At 38.4% G+C, this 18,397-nt stretch overlaps 2 protein-coding genes and 1 long non-coding RNA gene across 11 annotated transcripts in view; 2 read left to right on the top strand and 1 right to left on the bottom strand.

The window, feature by feature from the left end:
* Positions 1-8,612, top strand: part of LOC104890368 (calmodulin-binding protein 60 B) — a 25,076-nt gene extending 16,464 nt beyond the window's left edge. Inside the window, exons 4-10 of one of the 3 annotated variants that reach the window (XM_010675836.4) lie at positions 5,233-5,729; positions 5,990-6,150; positions 6,252-6,449; positions 6,590-6,842; positions 7,432-7,493; positions 7,714-7,849; positions 7,985-8,612. In XM_010675836.4, the coding sequence (XP_010674138.1) occupies positions 5,233-5,729; positions 5,990-6,150; positions 6,252-6,449; positions 6,590-6,784 (1,051 nt within the window). In that variant the 3' untranslated portion in view covers positions 6,785-6,842; positions 7,432-7,493; positions 7,714-7,849; positions 7,985-8,612. Of the gene's footprint in view, positions 1-5,232; positions 5,730-5,989; positions 6,151-6,251; positions 6,450-6,589; positions 7,850-7,984 lie in introns of all 3 variants that reach the window. The other 2 variants (XM_010675834.4, XM_010675833.4) reach the window with 2 other exon arrangements.
* Positions 8,056-18,397, bottom strand: LOC104890369 (uncharacterized). Of its 7 annotated transcripts, none has more exons than XR_008969150.1 (7): positions 17,201-18,397; positions 16,945-17,063; positions 15,532-15,672; positions 12,750-15,241; positions 12,325-12,467; positions 12,075-12,205; positions 8,056-8,194 (listed from the first exon to the last, which is right to left on the bottom strand). It is a non-coding gene; the product is annotated as an uncharacterized LOC104890369 (long non-coding RNA). The 7 variants fall into 7 exon arrangements; XR_789675.4 differs by lacking the exon at positions 8,056-8,194 and having other exon boundaries at positions 11,258-12,205; positions 12,750-13,007; positions 14,961-15,241; XR_008969151.1 differs by lacking the exon at positions 8,056-8,194 and having other exon boundaries at positions 11,258-12,205; positions 17,201-17,606; positions 17,702-18,397.
* On the top strand, positions 10,027-13,623 carry LOC104890371 (calmodulin-binding protein 60 B). Its single transcript, XM_010675837.3, has 8 exons — positions 10,027-10,168; positions 10,329-10,425; positions 10,618-10,694; positions 11,407-11,891; positions 12,182-12,342; positions 12,455-12,652; positions 12,791-13,058; positions 13,164-13,623. Exons 1-8 carry the CDS (start codon positions 10,122-10,124, stop codon positions 13,355-13,357), a joined length of 1,527 nt encoding a protein of 508 aa, XP_010674139.1. The 5' UTR covers positions 10,027-10,121; the 3' UTR covers positions 13,358-13,623.

Here is an 18,397-nt window from a genome sequence, read left to right as displayed (position 1 = left end):
TCGGGCCTTAAACGGACCCGGATGGCCTAAAACGCCTATACATCACAGCATAGCAGTGAGTTTGTTTCGTTGGGCCGTTCCGCTTCCGAAAAGGTATTACAATAGTCAATCGGACTCCGTCGGGCCATTTTCCGCAAAACAGTTCAGGCATTTTTCCGCAAATCCTTTTCGAACTTTTCCGCTAGTCTGCCTACGTCAGTCTCCTCCACCTCTAAAGAACTCGACCCCGAGTTCGTATCACCATAAAGGACTTGATCTGCATGGTACTCATAAATGTCAGCCACATTAAACGTGTTGGAAATGTTCATATCATCCGGCGAGCGACCACATATGCATTATCATTAATCTTGCGCGTCACTTTGAAGGGGCCATACTTGCGTGGTTTCAGTTTATTGTAGGTACCAACAGGAAACCTCTCCTTCCGCAAAAACACCATCACCTCATCACCCACACTGAAAACCTTTACTCGCCTGTGTTTATCAGCAGCAGCTTTATTCTTCTGCCCAGTAACATACATTTTAGCCTTCACCGCTTCCTTAACAGCAACAATCTCCTCTGCCATGTTCCCAGCTGCCACACTAACTCCCGGCCCCTTAGGAAGCTTAATCAGATCCACCACATGCCTAGGGACAGAAGTGTAGACCACAGAAAAGGGTGATCTCCCTATGGCCGAATGCACAACATTGTTGTAAGCAAACTCTACCTGAGGCAAAGCTAAGTCCCACTGCTTTGGTTTATCACCGCATACACTACGAATCATATTCCCCAACGTCCTGTTAGTGACTTCAGTCTGCCCATCTGTCTGTGGATGAGCTGTTGAACTCCTGTTCAGTGATGTCCCAAACATTCTCCAAAGAGTTATCCAAAAATGGCTAAGAAACTTAGTGTCCCTATCCGAAGTGATAGAGGTAGGAACACCATGAAGTCTGACCACCTCCCTAAAGAAAAGCTTAGCCACATTCGAAGCATCAGCTGTCTTCTTACATGCAATGAAATGAGACATCTTCGAAAAACGATCAACCACCACAAAAACAGAATCCACTCCGCATTGAGTACGAGGCAACCCCAAAACAAAGTCCATGGCTAGATCTTGCCAAATATCATCAGGATTAGGCAAAGGCATATAAAGACCAGTATTTTGAGACTGACCTTTGGAGACTTGACACACATAACAGCGACGAACAATAGTACCAGCATCCCTTCTCATGTGAGGCCAATAAAACCGCTCTTCTAACCCAGCAATAGTTTTGTCCCTCCCCAAATGTCCTCCAAGACCACCTCCATGAAGATCTCTAATCAATTTCTCGCGTAGGTACGAACAAGGAATGCACAACTGATCACCTCTAAAAAGGTACCCTTCTCGAATGTGAAAATCTGCACTAGGCTGCCCCTTGCTGCACTTTGCCCACAACTCCTTAAACTCCGCATCATCCTCATACAACTCCTTTAAACACTCAAAACCCACAATCTCCTGGGCTAATGTGATGAGTAAGGAAGCTCTCCTACTCAATGCATCTGCCACCTTATTCTGCGCACCAGATTTATGTTGTATAATGAAAGGGAATTTCTGCAGAAAACTCACCCACGAGCATGCATCTTATTGATCACCTTTTGGCTGTGGAGGAACTTTAGTGCCTGGTGATCAGTGAACAGAATGAACTCCCTCTGCACTAGATAGTGCTCCCACTGCCGCAATGCCCTAAACACTGCATAAAACTCCTGGTCATACGTACTCCACTTCTGCCTAGCATCACTCAACTTTTCACTAAAATAAGCCACAGGCCTCTTCTCTTGTGATAGAACTGCTCCAATACCGACCCCACTAGCATCACATTCAACTTGAAACACCTTATCAAAATCAGGGAGTGCTAATACCGGTGCACTGCAAAGTTTGGTTTTAATCAGAGAAAAACTCTTGTCCTGCTCATCTCCCCACTGAAACTTCCCCTTCTTCAAACATTCTGTGATTGGTGCGGTTATGGTACTGAAATCCCGAATAAATCTCCTGTAGAAAGTTGCTAGGCCATGAAAGCTACGAACTTCCGTCACTGATGTAGGTGTAGGCCAATCCCGGATTGCGCTCACCTTCTCCTCATCCACCTGAATTCCCTCGGCACCAACAACAAAACCCAAGAAGAGTAATTTGCTGGTACAAAACGTGCACTTCTTCAGATTAATGTACAGCTTATTTTCCTGCAACACCTGCAGCACCTGAGCCACATGCTCCAGGTGATCTTTCTTGTCCTTGCTGTAAATCAGAATATCATCAAAATACACAACAACAAAAGAACCAGTAAAAGGACGAAGAACTTGGTTCATCAAGCGCATAAAGGTGCTAGGTGCGTTTGATAAACCAAAAGGCATTACCAACCACTCATACAACCCCTCCTTGCTCTTAAAAGCTGTCTTCCACTCATCTCCAGGCCGGATACGAATCTGATGGTACCTACTTCGCAGATCTATCTTCGAAAACACCTTAGCGCCTGCCAACTCATCAAGCATATCCTCCAGTCGAGGGATAGGGAAGCGATACTTGATAGTTATCTTATTGATGGCCCTGCTGTCAACACACATCCGCCACTGATTTCCTTTCTTAGGGACTAAAAGAACAGGAACTGCACATGGACTCATACTCTCCCGAATGAACCCCTTTTGCAACAAATCCTCAATCTGCTCTCTCAAGATCTCATTCTCCTTAGGACTCATACGATAGTGGGGAAGGTTTGGTAGGCTACAACCAGGAATCAGATCAATGTGATGTTATATATCACGCATGGGAGGTAGCTCTTTTGGCAACTCATCAGCAATCAACTCCTTAAATCCCTCTAATATCTCCGAAACTTCAGCAGGAATAGGATTCTCTTCTTTTACAGCCCCTAACAACCCTTTAACTACTATTGGACAGTTCAGTTTCTTTCACAGCATCATCAAGTTCCTTATCATTATAAGTCATTACTAAGAAACTGGTTTTCTTCCCCACACCCTTATCATCAAAGTTCAAAACAGGAGCCATTGCAATTTTATGGGAACCCCAATTAAACATCATCACATTATCCCGTCCCCGATAAGTAATATATTATCAAACTGCCAAGGCTACCAAGTAAAATATGACACACATCCATATCAAGAACATCACATATTACCTCGTCTTTGTAGTGTTTCCTATGGAGATGGGAACTCTGCAAGTCATTGTCACGCGAACTTGAGAACCCTTGCTGACCCAACCCAAAGCGTAGGGTTTCTCATGTGGTGTTGTGGACAGCTTCAAATACTCCACAGCTTCTGGGACACCAGATTCTCCGTACTACCATTATCCACAATCAGGTTACAGACTTTGTTCTGAATCGAACAATGAGTTTTAAACAGGTTCTTACGCTGGCCCTCCTCTTTTGAAGCTAACAAGACCCTTTGTAACACAAGTTAACTCGCTCCTCAGACTCCTCCTCAGCAAACTCCGCACCTGCATATTCATCAATTTCTCCTTCAAACTCCTCTCCATCTTCTCCTCCTTCTAAAACAGCAGTTACTCTCCGAGTTGGACAAACATTGGATCTATGACCCTTGCCATTACAACGATAGCAAGTGTCCCCACTTGGTCTGGCATAAGGATTATTTTGTTTTTGGGCAGGGGCTTTTCCTTGTGGTGCACTACTAGGGCCTACTTTTGGTGCAGACCCAGACTCCTTGTTCATTGCACCCTTCTCCTTCTCATTGTTAAATTCAAAGCTATTCGGGGCTGAATACCTTTTGAATGACGAGAAATTTCTAGGGGATTTCTCTATTTGCTCCGCCTTTAACGCCAGATTGGATGCCTCAGCCACAGTCCACACAGTTTGTAAACCCATCTTCTCTTGCAGAGAATTCTTCAACCCACTGATGTACCGAGCCACCTTCTGGTTTTCGGATTCCCCTAAATCATTACGCTCAGAAAACCGCAGGAACTCCGCTGTATACTCCGTCACACTCCTCTTCCTCTGGACGCATTCTATATACATCTTATACAGAATCTGCTCATAATCCTCCGGTAAAAACCGCTCCAACATCAACTGTTTCATGCGACGCCACCATCTTAACATGTTTATTTTCAGGAACCTCCATAACTTCGAAAAACCTATCCACATCAATCTGCCAATCCAGAAACTCCTCTACCCCCATATTCCCATAAAATAATGGAATATCTGCTTTTACTCGGTAATCATGTTTAAAAGAATTATTACCTTCCTCGTTTTGTTCTTCTTCAAAAACCTCCTCTTCCTCAGAACTCGAACTATCTGCCACAACAGTTCGTTTACCTCTCCCCCGTGGAGTTCGATTTGACTCTGCCCTCCTGTCGCCTCCTCGGTTATTGTTAGTCTGCATATTATTCACCTGCGCAGTCAACGTAGTCAGCTGTTCGGTTAGTGCAGTAAGGGCCGTGGTAAAAGCCGCGGTAACCCCTTCAAGATCTGCCCTAGTAACTGGTTCTCCCATGATCTTCAAGCTACGAAAAGAGACAGGAGAGAGCCTGCTCTGATACCACTTGACGCAGTCGGAAACTATGGAGATTAGCAAGCACTAATCTCGAATTAAGAACAAGCAGATTCACAAGCGATGAATCTGTAAAAACTCCGGAATCCACCAGAAAGAGTATAAAATCTGTGATATTATTAAAAGTCAAAAACTGCCTCCAAACATTGACCTAATAATGTTTAAATACGTTAAGCAAAACCCTAAAACGAAATTAAGGAAATAATTAAAAAGCTGATTTCGGGCCTTAAACGGACCCGGATGGCCTAAAACGCCTATACATCACAGCATAGCGGTGAGTTTGACTCGTTGGGCCGTTCCGCTTCCGAAAAGGTATTACAATAGTCAATCGGACTCCGTCGGCCCATTTTCCGCAAAACAGTTCAGGCCTTTTTCCGCAAATCCTTTTCGAACTTTTCCGCTAGTCTGCCTACGTCACCCGTGATCATATTTTTGATTACCCACATCTTCGTAATTGCTTAGCCTTCATCTCCTGAATATTCCATTTGATTCTTGACTTCTTCCTTTTATGGGCTTTTGATCCTTAAATTTTGTTGACTTTCTTTCATGGGCTCCTACATTAACATGAATATTAAGCCCTTTGGGGAAATACAACGTATAATGCTTAGTCATCCTCTAAAGATAGTAGTAACAACACCTTAATTAAGTTTTCTTTGTCAAGTTGAGTGCATTCCTATTCAACAATTTAGTTGACCTCTGCTGCAGCTCATTGCCTCACCAGACTGAGTCATCTGCATCATGGAACTTTCAATTATGCTTTGAGGGAGAAATGCCTGATTCACTATTAACCAAGATCAATATAGAAGATGAGGGTGCTTCACTTACACTGCAGTTACATGATGATTCCGGTGAAGAGGTAGTAGATGGCCCGGAATCTTCTTTGAAGGTTGAGTTGGTTACTCTTGATGGGGATTTCGACGTCGAAAATAGAGTTGATTGGACAGAGGAGGATTTCAAAAGCTATGTTCTCAGCCCAAGGACAGGTAAAGGCGCATTATTGAAGGCGGAGAGCAGCTGCAAGCTTTCATTGAGTGGAGGGTGTGCTACTATTCGTGGCATATCTTTCACGGATAACTCAAGCAAAGTAGCAGCAAATGGGAAATTCAGGTTAGGTGCTCATGTCATAACAAATCCTTCCTCTGGAAGGGTTGTAAGGCCAGCAGTAAGTAAGCCCTTTACGGTGAAGGAAAACCGCCTCAAAGGTAAGTATACCTCCCTAAGTTAGAGGCTCACACCATTTTCATATGGTTATTGGTTGTGTGTGTTCTATTTAACTGATTAATCTGAACTTATTTGAATTATTGAAACTTATCACAACTTATCTGAACATCTTTTATTTGAAATAAGTTTTGAGTATAATGCTCTACCATATCTTAGTAGTGCTGATAGTCTAGCTTTTTACCCTTATGAATTATGTTCTTCAATTCCTCTAGTACTTATTGGCCTGTTTCCGTCCATTCAGCTGATCGAAAGCATCGTAATCCATCTCTAGAAGATGATTTGTGGCGTTTATTTAACATAAACAAGACTGGGAAAGTTTATGGTAGAGCAGCGGGTGAAGGAGTTTGTAAGGTCAAGGATTTCCTAAAACTGTATCACACTGATGAAAAGAAACTGCAAGATGTAAGAACTATCTTCTTTGTTAAGCATGCTAATGCAGCGTTAGTGCTAACAAGTCTTATAATGTGATGAAGATAAGTCTTTTCTGTTCTTGTCAAAATCAGATTCTAGGTGTTTATGGTAAGAAGTGGGCAGAAACAGTAAAACATGCTAGATCATGCAGCTTAACCAACGAGCATTACCAGTATTACGATGATGCATCAGGGGATTATCTCATATTAGATTGTGTATTCAAGATTAAGAGCGTTACATTCAAGGGTCAAATATGCCAGCTTTATGAATCCCTTGATTTTACCCAGAAGGTATGATGTTTAGTGTCTATGATCCTGTCCAACTAATCTTTTCGATTGGGGACGGAAAAGAATATGATCATGCATGATTGACCAAGTACTAACCTTGCCATTTTTATTTCACTACCTGGGTTTTTCTCTATCTTCTGCAGAAAAGAGTTGGTAAATTAAGGGAAGCTGCATATGAGAAACGAAATGAACTTCCAACATTTGATGCAGCTACCGATCAAATACCAGTTCAATCAGGATTCGTGTACCCATCTAGTGTTCAAGAGCAACAGCAACCAGTAGCACCACCACCCAATATGTGTCCCAATGCAGGGGAGCTCTCGGTAGGTACTTATTAGATGCATTGTTATCCAACCACCAATATGCAGAATCCTTGTTCCACAGCAGCATATCCAGGTATGTACATATGACAACCAATTAGATAGAGAAATTGTCTAGGGGAACCTTCATGATAATATGGGAATACGAATCAATTGGAAGAAATGCTGTCGTTTTTATTACTCCTATTTACTAAGGGTGCGTCCCTTCACCTCAAAAAAATATGTTTCACGTCTAGTAAGTCTATATTAGTCTCAATACGTTCTAACAGCTTATAATAATCTTCAATAAGTTGAAACAAGTTTGACATAGAAAAGTTGAAGAAAAACATACCTTTGCCTCCTTTGTTGAAAACGTGAAAAGTGCAATTGCATGTTAAAGCACCCCGTAGAGACAGTGCAATTATTCCTCATTTTGGCAAGTTTGGTTTTTCTTTTTCTTCAAATAAAAACATACCATAAAAATAGCCAATTTCACTTCCACTGAAAGCTTATGGCATCAATTATGCTAATGTAGAGTCACTAAAAACTAAAAAGTGAGTAAAGTCCTTCTCAGAAATTAAAATGGTCGTGCCAAATCTATGCTATGATGATGTATCAATGTCCTCTCCTAATGTTGGTTTGATCATCTTTCTTTGTAACTGTTGGCACTATTCTTCGAGTTGCAGTACAATCGTGGCCAACGACGAATTTTACTACATCAGCATGCTTAAGTACTGATCCGTATGGGGTAAGTTAGCAATTAAAGTTTATTATGGACCAAATATGAGAGCTAGATCATGGGACATGGAACCGATGTCAACTGAACACTTGGGAAGAACAAGATACAGCCATGAGTAGGAGTGGTTACGGATGATTATGCATGCAGCTGTATCTAATATTAATTTCCGCACTACAATTAAGACAAGAGAATAATTACCGTTAAATTGATAACCCTTCTGTCTTAACAGGGATATGATACAAGTCTTGCAAATCAATACCTGACTCAACAACCAGTAAATTATGCATTGCCAAATGAAACTCTTGGCCCAGCTCGCAATTCATCTATTAACTTGCAGTATTGTGGTGCCCGACAAGAAAATCCAGGTATGGATCATGGAGAACCCAATAAGAACAGGATTATCCAAGTGTATTTAGCCTAGATTTTTGCACCAGGGTTTCAGATGCTAATATTGCTTTGCTACCCAAAACAATGACCTTCATCTCAACAATCTTGTGCAGGTGATTCGCAGAGACTGGAAAACGATAGTTGTCATCTAGACACGTTGTCACTTTCCGACATTTTCCTCAATGTTTCTGACTTCTGTGATGGTCTTGGGGAAGAGTCCAGGAAGAGCCAATATCGACTCCGGTGGTGTCATTTAAGAGCTATTGTAGTAAGCGGCATTTGTAGGATGAGGAAATCGACGAATGCAGTAACAAGTAGCAGACCTGAAAAGAAACAGAGGGTTGTTTACTAACAAGCACATGTGGTTGCAACTTGCAACTGCAAGATTAGATGGTTTTATTATGTTAAGATAGCAATTTCATGCAGCTTTGTTTTTGAACACGTAAAGAAATTTCTTTCTGTTTATTTGTGACTGTGAGAATATAAAGAATCTCATATCTTTGAGTCATTTAGAGATGGCCTAATTGTAGTTACCTGGTCTTTTCAACTAATTGTAATGGTAAGAACTAACTGCAATTAGGTCATTCCTAAAGGACTCTCAGATTGCTTTAAAGAGGTCTGTGTACTGTTAGTATATTGCAATCTAGTAATGTGAAAACTTGTAAAGCTGTATATATTTCAAAATGTGTCATTCTCAAGTACTTCTATATTTCAATTTTCCAGAAATGTTAGTTTGTGGCTTATTTCGTTCTATTTATATAGCTTTGGAATCACCAAATTGTTAGGAAAAACATGTTGATTAACAACTAACAAGGGAAGAAATTAGAACTTGGAGACGACATTTTTCTCTTATTTGATGCACTTTCCTTGAAGTGCTATTTATCCTTCATAAAGCAACAAGGTATCACCAATGTTTGTCTATTGGATTCAAATGAAAGGAAGGGAAATCAAACCATACTTCCAACCTTAGTACCTTATGGCTCTTTCATAAAGCCTATTCTAAAGCAAATATTCTACATATGGTGTTTACCTCAATTTCACTATGGATTAGAGTGATTGCGATGGACCAAACTACATGTGGTCAAACTTTCATACCTTCATGTGGGTATTTATATGATTAGATATTTCGACGGATTGGTTATTGGGGTTTGTTTTGTCCAATTAATTCTAGCGACCGTCTCACCGAATTTTGTGATGCAAACTAATTGTTGACCGTCTTAATGGTTATCCAGTGGTTTTTGGTGGTATATTCAGCCCAAACAACAGTATACTTCTTTCTTAAATAGTTCTAACAATTTGACTTTTAGGATATAAAAACTTGTTAAGAGTGAGAATCAACCTCAATACCTCTTAGAATTGGAGAAGATGCTCTAACCACAGTGATGTTCCTCACTCTCGAATGTACAACTTTTCTTATTAAATATACTATCTTTCGAACTAAATTGGGCAAAGCTCATGACATAGACCAACGTTTTATTCATTGGAAGATTTATAGGTGAACGCTTTATTATCTAAGAAGCTTATTATACCGCTTTCTTATGTAGCTAGATCTAATTTTTTTCTTTTTCTTTGTACTGTAACTCCTAGTGGTCTCTCCTTGAGACAGGGATTCCACTAATTTCGTTCCTAGTAGTCTCTCCTTGTCTATAGGGATCCCACTTAGATAGTATCATTGTATCATAAACAAAGAATGGAGCTTTAAGACTAAAATGGAGCACTTATAGGCTTGGCCCAACTAAACAAATTTGGGCCGACCAACCACACAGAGTTGGTACTATTGTCTCATTAGATTACAAAATCCTAACATTTTCCAATTAACAAACACAAAACAAATAAACCTTAATTTGAAATCTTTCAGACAACAATATTCAATAGTCAACTTTTCTCTCTCTTATCCCATTGACTCTATCAACGACCTTTTTTTTGTTTGTTTCTGAGATAAAGAGCATCATTGTACTAGTAAGTCGATTAATAATCTACCTCACCATTAAAAAACACTTATGATGGTAAATCAAGTTAATATGTTGTTTTTATCCCAAGAATGTAATTTTATCAATGGCATACATTTCCTTGAATTTTCAGTCCTTCCCTTCACTATAAAAACAGAGTTAAGGACTAAGAAGCATTCAACTAATCAACTTCTCACTCCTAATTTCTTACAAAATGTTTGATCCCAACTTTTAATAAAATTTCTCTCTTTCAAAACAAAACTTCTTGGGGTAATTTTAGTTTTAGCTTCTAACCAATTCCATGGCATCTCAACAACTCCATGAACAAGACCGATTCGAGTTTCGAGAGTAAGTAATATATCATCTGGGTTAAGCTTTATATCCTTAAATTGCAGTCATTACATTATGAAATTTTATTATAATTTGTAATTATGAGTTGATTATCATCATCTAATGATGTGTTACTGTTAATTAACATGGGTGTTACTTTTAACTTTCTGCATATTAGGACGTGTTGGTGTAAAGGTGCTAGTAACTTAGAGGAAGTGAAACGAGTATGGATGCAAGAGTTCATGGCTCAGCTTAAACCTTCAATTGGAGAAGAGGTAATGATGTTCATCCATCCATATATTATTTCCTAATTTGGTTGGATTTTATGTTCTCACAACTTCAATTTATACTTGTGTTTTTTTTCTTGGATCATTGGAAAATATTGTTTATGTTGTAGTTTAGAATGATTAGAGATAAGATTGCGTACATCTGAACATTGAGTTATTGTTGTTGAATGTCATCAATAGGTTGAAAACGCTTTAAATCGCGTACTCCTACCATATCTTCCATTGTTGCAAAAACCTATCCTGCTTCCAAATTCAAGGTATTGCTTGGTTGACTATTCTTATTATGCTTAGATCTTGATAGAGGTACAATTTTATCATGTCCTGTTTTTTCACCTATTATTGGCAACTTTTTATGACTACTTATAGATCTGTTACTTCACTGATTGACTTAAAGTAGTCAAGAACTTATAACAGAATGTTAAGCATGTTAAAGAACTAGATCTTGCCCTTTTTATAGTAAAAGTTGGATCCGGAGTTCTAAGACCTAGCTCTCGCATGGTGGTTGGAAGTAGGGTTGTTCAATTCGGATATCCAATCTAAGAATATTCTGATCCTGAAAATAGATATTCGGTTTCTCATATATCAAAATTTTCTGATTGGATAGCCGGATATCCAATTTTTAAATTGGATCGATGGATCATGGATGGATTTAGTTGAATAGCCCTAGTTGCAAGAGATCAGGTAGAATAGGTCACATAGATTAAGGTCCAAAAACATTTGTTACAATAGCGATTGCTTTGGTACGATGAATATAAGATTCAATCTAGTTTACCTTATTACCTAGAAACTCTATATATACTGCTAAAATAATACTTCCTCGGTCCTCATAATATACTTATAAATTCCTATATGAGCAATCCACAAATAAACTTCATGTTAACGCGTATGGAATTTTCAAAATATAGCAATTAGCATATAGAATCTTTCGGTAGTAGTCCACAAATTTGATAAGGTTAACCCTTGTTGCAGCTCGTTGCTTCATCAAGCTGAGTCATCTGCATCAAGGAGCTTGGAATTGCAATTTACGGGTAACATACCTGATACAATGTTAACTATGGACAAGATAGAAGATGAGGGAGCTTCACTTGAAGTGGAGTTGCTTGAATCTGGAAAGAGAGTAGAGATTGGCCCTGAATCCTCTATGAAGATTAAGATTGATGTTCTTGATGGTGATTTTGACATCGAAGATAGAGATGATTGGACAGAGGAGGATTACACTAACAATATCGCCAGACCAAGGAAGACCAAAGGAGCACTACTCAAGGGGAAATGCGAGATTGTAATGAGCAGAGGAGTTGCTAGTGTTAGTCACATTGCTTTCACTGATAACTCGAAATCAATGAGAAATGGAACCTTTAGACTTGGAGTTAAGGTTGTAAAGGGTCTTCCCCCTGGAGTGGTTGTAAAGGCAGCAGTAAGCGAGTCGTTTGTGGTGAAAGAACGCCGCCTGAAAAGTAAGTGTTGGTTCTTCTATGATGTGACTTGTAAGTTGTAACATATAAGGTGCAGTCCCTTTACCTTATATTTGCTGAACTTATCAGGACTTATTGAATTTTTTTCTGAACTTAACTGAAACTTATCTAAACTAATCTCAACTTGTCAAACATGAAAGGTAAAGCAAAGTGTTTGGAATATACTCTCCACAGCTTGTGACTTCTGTCTTCCCAATTCACATGGTTGTTACATTCTGCCTTTGATTGATGCTTCCTTCTTATTGGCTAACGTGAGGTCTTTCTTCGTTTAGATGATAGGAAGCATAAGTTTCCATCTGCAGAGGATAAATTATGGCGTTTGGTTAATATAAGAAATAACGGGCAAATATATCAAAGAGCTGTGGGAGTAGGAATTTGTACAGTGCAAGATTTCCTACAATGCATTCATACTTACCCAGAAGAACTGCAACAGGTAAGGACTATTTCAGATTTCCTGATTTAAACGAGTTGATGCAACCTTTACTGCCATGAAGTCTTATGCTAATGGATAATGAAGCCATAACTATTCTTCTTGTCAAAATCAGATTCTCCGTGTTCCTGCAACGAGATGGAATGCAATAGTGAAAAATGCGGAAGCATGCAAGTTAATGGACAAGCTTTACAGATATCATCATGAAGCATCAGGGGATGTTCTTCTATTAGATGGCGCGTTCAATATTAAAAGTGTTGCATTCAAGGGTCAAATGAGGCAACCATATAAGGACCTTGATGATTTCCACAAGGTAGATCATTTCTATCTTCTGTTATCAAGTAATGCTTTACATTTTGGAGAAGGAAATGACATAATGCATACAAATGAAAAAATAAGTACATGCTCACCATTGTGACTTGCGACTGGGTTACTCCGTGTGATTTTGCAGAAACAAGCTGATTTATTACGGCGTAGTGCTTATGAGAAACGTAGCGTGCTTGAAATGATTGATGATCCTGCCACTCAAAGATCATTTCAAGCCGTATTCCCATCTTCATTTGGTGGTGAACAACAAGAAGAGCAACAGCAACCCCTACCACCACCATCCAGCATGAACCCCGGTATAGGTCAGCTTTTGGGAATTCAGGATGGAGGCAGTCTTATATCTGAAGCAATGTGCAGTATTCCACCCACAAATTATCAGTATCAGGACAAAGGTATGAAAATATGACAATAAATAATGGCCCCCCTTGCTAATTTTCATTTGGTAAAATTACTATGAGACCATTGTTAAAACTAGTGGGTGCATTTGTATTTTCCAGGTCCTATGCTCGATAACGAAGATGAAGATTGGGTTTCTATGATAGATAAGTTATTGGACAACGGTCCTCAGGATCATGTTGATGTTACCAGTAAGCTAAGAGCCGTGTGTTATGTGACTAAAGCTGCTGCTCTGTTCATGATTTCATTTCACCAAGATGCAAGTAACCCTAATAAGAAGCGAAAGTTCCAATGACACCATGATCTTTTGAGCCTTATAGTACAGTACACTATCAGTATCAGTATCTCGCTTTTGCAATACCTGCAAATCTCTTGGCTAAGCATATACAGAGTACAATATCTTTTTTTTTTGTTTCAACCTTGAATATGTTTGTCAGCTGCCAAGACAATGTACATATTTGGCTTTATGTTAAAGCTTCAATGAGATTGGGTAACTATTTGTATAATGAAACTTTGCTAGTTTTCTTTGTTGGATAAAATCTGGTTTCCTCATTCTTGCAATTGATGCCTTCTGAAACTTCTTTTGAACACATTTGGGTGATGAAAACCTGTATTTCTGCTAGACTGTTCTACCTACACAATCTTATCTTCTAAAACTGTGGGGGACAACCAAACCAAAAAAACAGATTGCTAGGAGGGACAGTTTGTAGAAGTGAAGCCGTGGTGATGGAGATTCGAGAGAGGGGAGCCGATGAGTTAGAAACCTTAATTCTAAATGCTAATGTCTATCTGTTTATGATGCAAAACCACATAACAACCAAGAGTTTAGGGAGCTTCGAAGCCACAATGGGTGAGAGAAGAAAAAGAAAGTGACCACTTGATTAGCAGATAGCATATCGATTTTGAAATGGGATTTAATTTGAGAAGATACTATGCGATGAGGTACAAAAACCAGTAATGAAGGTGAGTCGTTGAGTAGAGGTAAAGAGAATGAGAGAGGGATTTGAGGAATAAGGGTGATGAAATGTTTGGACTAACAACTACTTATAAAATCCATTGATTCTAACACGCAAATAATGCATATAATTTTGGAAGAACAACCACCAGGTAGCAACGCGCGAATGACGCATAAGCTTAAGCTTATCTAGTATCTACTATCTAGTACTCAGCACTGGACTAAGGTCGAATACTCCAATCATATGAAAAGGAAATAACAAAGCAGATAGTATATTTGGTAGCAGATTAACAAAACTAACCGGTAAAGATTGGCAATATTCATTTGGAATAAGCATAAATTTTCCTCTTTTCCTTTTCTTTTCCATTATTGATTATACTAATGGAATAGCATTTAGCCATTTAGGAGTTTCTATAGTCGAACAGTGTACAACGTTGTTTAGAGCCATAACTGTGTCAGAAGAATTATCTGTTCTACAATGCCATTTCTATGCTCGTCGGTAATTTACAGATATAATTCATATCAGCTTCGCTACAACAAAGTTTTCTGGAGCTTAAATGGAGCTGGCAGAGTGGTGCCCTGTATATACAGGTGAATCTCTATTATATAAGGCAACACATGGGGGACACCAAAAAATAGAAAAAGAAAAAAAAGAAAAAAAAATAGAGGATAACTAACTATTTCATTTGAATGAAAAAGGGGGGAAAAGTAAGACATTTAAACTAACACATCAGTTTTTTGAGAAAACAAAATGTAAAAACAATTTTTCTACCCAATTAATTTTATTTTCTACTTCATTTGTTATCACATGTTATCGCACGCATTGCGTGCATGTAAAACTAGTAGAAGTAATGGCAAGCAACCGGGAAGTATCTATGAAGGCCAACAGCAAGATTTTGATTTGTCTGGCTCAAATGAATTGCAGCAACCAGTCTGAACTTACAGGTAAGAACAGTGGTACCCATGAGTTCATAGCTGCTCATCATGTGAACAAAACTGATAAACTAAGTTCATGATTGCAGTTCACAAGATCCTAGTGCCTGAAAGAAGCAAAGCTCCGATGGGACGATGACTAGGCAATCTGCTTATAGACTTTTCTTGAACTAATCTATAACTTCACACCCAAGTTTAGCTCTGTCACACTGGCTTCTTATTCTTGCAGTCCTACTACAAGCTTAGTTTCTAACTTGAACCCTCTCTGTAATCTTTATTTGGTACAAGCACCTGAAAGAAAGAGAGAAAAGCAAGCTCCAATCAATTAATTGAAGCATGCCACAAATAGTGACATACATTATGATTTCGACAAAATCATTCTCAGTTACGCACTTCCTTTTCACTTAATAAGCCGACAGAGTTTTCAGACACAAGTTTGATCATCAAACAGTCCTTTACATAATACTGATTTAAATTCTAAAAAGATAATATTCTGAATGTTACTATTTATAATTAAATCTAATGCTGCAATTTGTTTTTCAAAAAAAAAAAATCCTTAATCAACGGTTAAATTTTCTTACCTTGGAAAAACTGTGGAAACTCATGTATTAACAATGATAATGTCCATATTGGTTGGCCAGGCAAAGCAGGTTGTGAAGGTGTGTCTAGAGAGTAGTTGTTAGTATCTTATCCATCATCCTTGAAGTTGTAAAGCTAATTATCTGAAATCATAAGGAGGTCCCACACTGGCATTACAATTCACAAGTAGACTTTTTCTCGACACTATTTTAGAATGCAACTCGGTGAAAAACAGAAAGTAGTTTCTTGCAGGCATAACAACGGTGAGATACCCTAGCATTAGTGGAGCACTTCTAAAAAAATTCACGTCTCTGTTTCATCCCTTCAAGACTTACAGAGTTACAGTTCCAACATGTCATTAGAAAGCAAAGCGGTTTAGAAAAATACCAGCTAGTATCAGAAATAGGGGTGTGATTTTGTGTTTTGTAATTTGTACTTTATCTTCCAGCTTCATTCATTTGGATTAAGGTAGTTTGGGTTGATCAACTCGAAGTATATCTTTAAGGCCCTAATGTTTCCTATGTGTTGATTTTCTTTGAAATAAGTAATCTAACAAATGTAGTATCAAACTTTCTTTCCCCTAACAAAAGTAAGGGGATCAAGTTCAGGAATTTGCAACATAAATTAGGAGATCATAAAGAGCTCGTCGATTTGACTTTCACTGTTCCACATATTCCACTGTGCATGAAAAACGATGACATATACATCAGGAGTCAAACATTTGTATTCAATCAAGCTAAATTTCTAAGTATATTGGTTTTTTCAATTTTCAGATAAATGAAATACCATTTATTCGGATTTCGGACCTATATTGCATGAGACCATGAGTACGTAACTGAACAAATTCTTTTCCATTTGATTCAGCAATTTAGCATGAAATGGCATATGACAATCCACGATAGATTGTTCAAACTGTGTAGTTTTAGCTCAAAGGAAGAAAATAAAAGCTTTGGATTCATTAATTTACAGTCAAGAGGAAATATTCTGAGCAACATCAAGAACATTTGGCTTCTTTCAAAAATATTAAAAACAATATTACTATAGCATAATAAAGTATAGGAAATTATTGACACCTGTTGGCTGTAGCATCCTATACTATCTCAACGTACAATAGCTTTATTACCCAATGTTGACATACTTAATATCACACTAAGTCACTAACATCAAGGCAAGCAATGAAAAGAACATCTCTATTCTCTGGACTCCTAGAAAATTATTTGACCATATATACCACAATACCATGATCTAATTTTGTACTCAATGAAAGCAGATCTTCTCATGATACTATTGTAGATGCAATCAGTGTAATAATAAAAATTAGTTCAGCATTATCTAATAGATTCATCATTCATGTATCATCCCTTTTTGTAAAGACATTCATTCGTTATATCGCAAGTTCAAAGTTGGTGGCAAACCTTTAGATAGGAGATTCGGTGAGGATATCAGACATCTGCAGCTTCTTTCCCTTGCCATCATGAATGTGGTCCATTACAGGCAACATTGCTGGAGACTACTTCACCCTTCGTTAGGACATCTAGCATAAAAAGCATAAATGAATTTTTGGAATAAGCATATAGCAGCCAATGCCATCTACAAGATTAGTACTACATACAACTAAATCATACATCAAATTTCAACTACACGTGTCTCTAAATGCACTAAAGCCCATACCAGTGTTTCCACTCTCAGAATATCCATCAATGTGATTGTGCACAACACCACATCACCAATTATGCAACCTTCCTTCATGGCCATCAAATTCATTATCTGTAATTCCTTGTGCATTTCGCCATAAAAGCAATTTCCAAGCAATTCGATAAACTGTGACATCCCAAGCACAAGTGTCACATTTCCTCATCGTGCACCCGTGTTTAGTATCATCAATAACACTCATACTTCACAACCCTGAAAAAATATCCTCCAACATTCACTCTGGTTTGCCTTAATCCTTAGTCATCATTCCAATAAGGCAATAACCCTAAGATCGATAATTATCGAGATCATTTCCACTTCCCCAATCGCAACATCCTCGAATCACAGCACTATAAGTAACAGCATTCGGCGACATCCCCTCATTCTGCATTTCATCCAACAATTTAACAGCTTGAATCAACAAATTCTCTTTACAAAGACTATCAATAATCATAGTATATATAACAACATCAGGCTTACAAATCCCATCAGACTGCATTTTCCTAAGCAAATTAATAGCACCCACATTATTCCCTGACCTACAAAGCCCTTTCACAATAGTACCATAAGTAACAATATTAGGTTGAAATCCAAGATTAACAATTTTATCCAACAATTTAACAGCTTGATCAACATAATTACCGTCACTAAGGCCATTGATCAAGGTGGTAAAAATCACAATATCAGGCTCATACCCACACTTAAGGCGCTTACCGAGGAGAGAGAAAGCGAAATCAACCCGACCCAAATTGCAGTAACAATTTGTGAGGATACCCAGTGAATGCATATTGGGCCGGAGGCCCGATAACTCGAGATTTCTGGAAAAAGAAATGATGATTGAATGGTGTTTTCCGGGTTTGATATTGGTTATGGCGGTGAAGAGATGATTGAAATCAATGGCGGAAGGAAATGGATCTAATGTTGTCATTTGATTGAAGAGATAGAGTGCGTGATTGATTTTGGAAAACCCTAATTTGCATTGTTGTTTGAATGAATTGAGTAGTAATCGATTGGTGATTGCGTCTCTGATGTTAAACATGTGAATAGAATGAATGAAAATGAGTAAATTGGGGATTAAGAAATTTTTATTTTAACACCATGAATTGCAAATGAAAGGTTTGAATTAAGGGCAAATGAATTTGTCTGATATTCGGGTGTTAGATCTAGGGCAGGGGG

The sequence above is a fragment of the Beta vulgaris genome, chromosome 4 (genome assembly GCF_026745355.1).
Source record: "Beta vulgaris subsp. vulgaris cultivar EL10 chromosome 4, EL10.2, whole genome shotgun sequence".
NCBI classification, from domain to species: domain Eukaryota; kingdom Viridiplantae; phylum Streptophyta; class Magnoliopsida; order Caryophyllales; family Amaranthaceae; genus Beta; species Beta vulgaris.
Note: the sequence above shows the minus strand (reverse complement) of the source record. Positions and strands in the feature narration are given on the sequence as shown.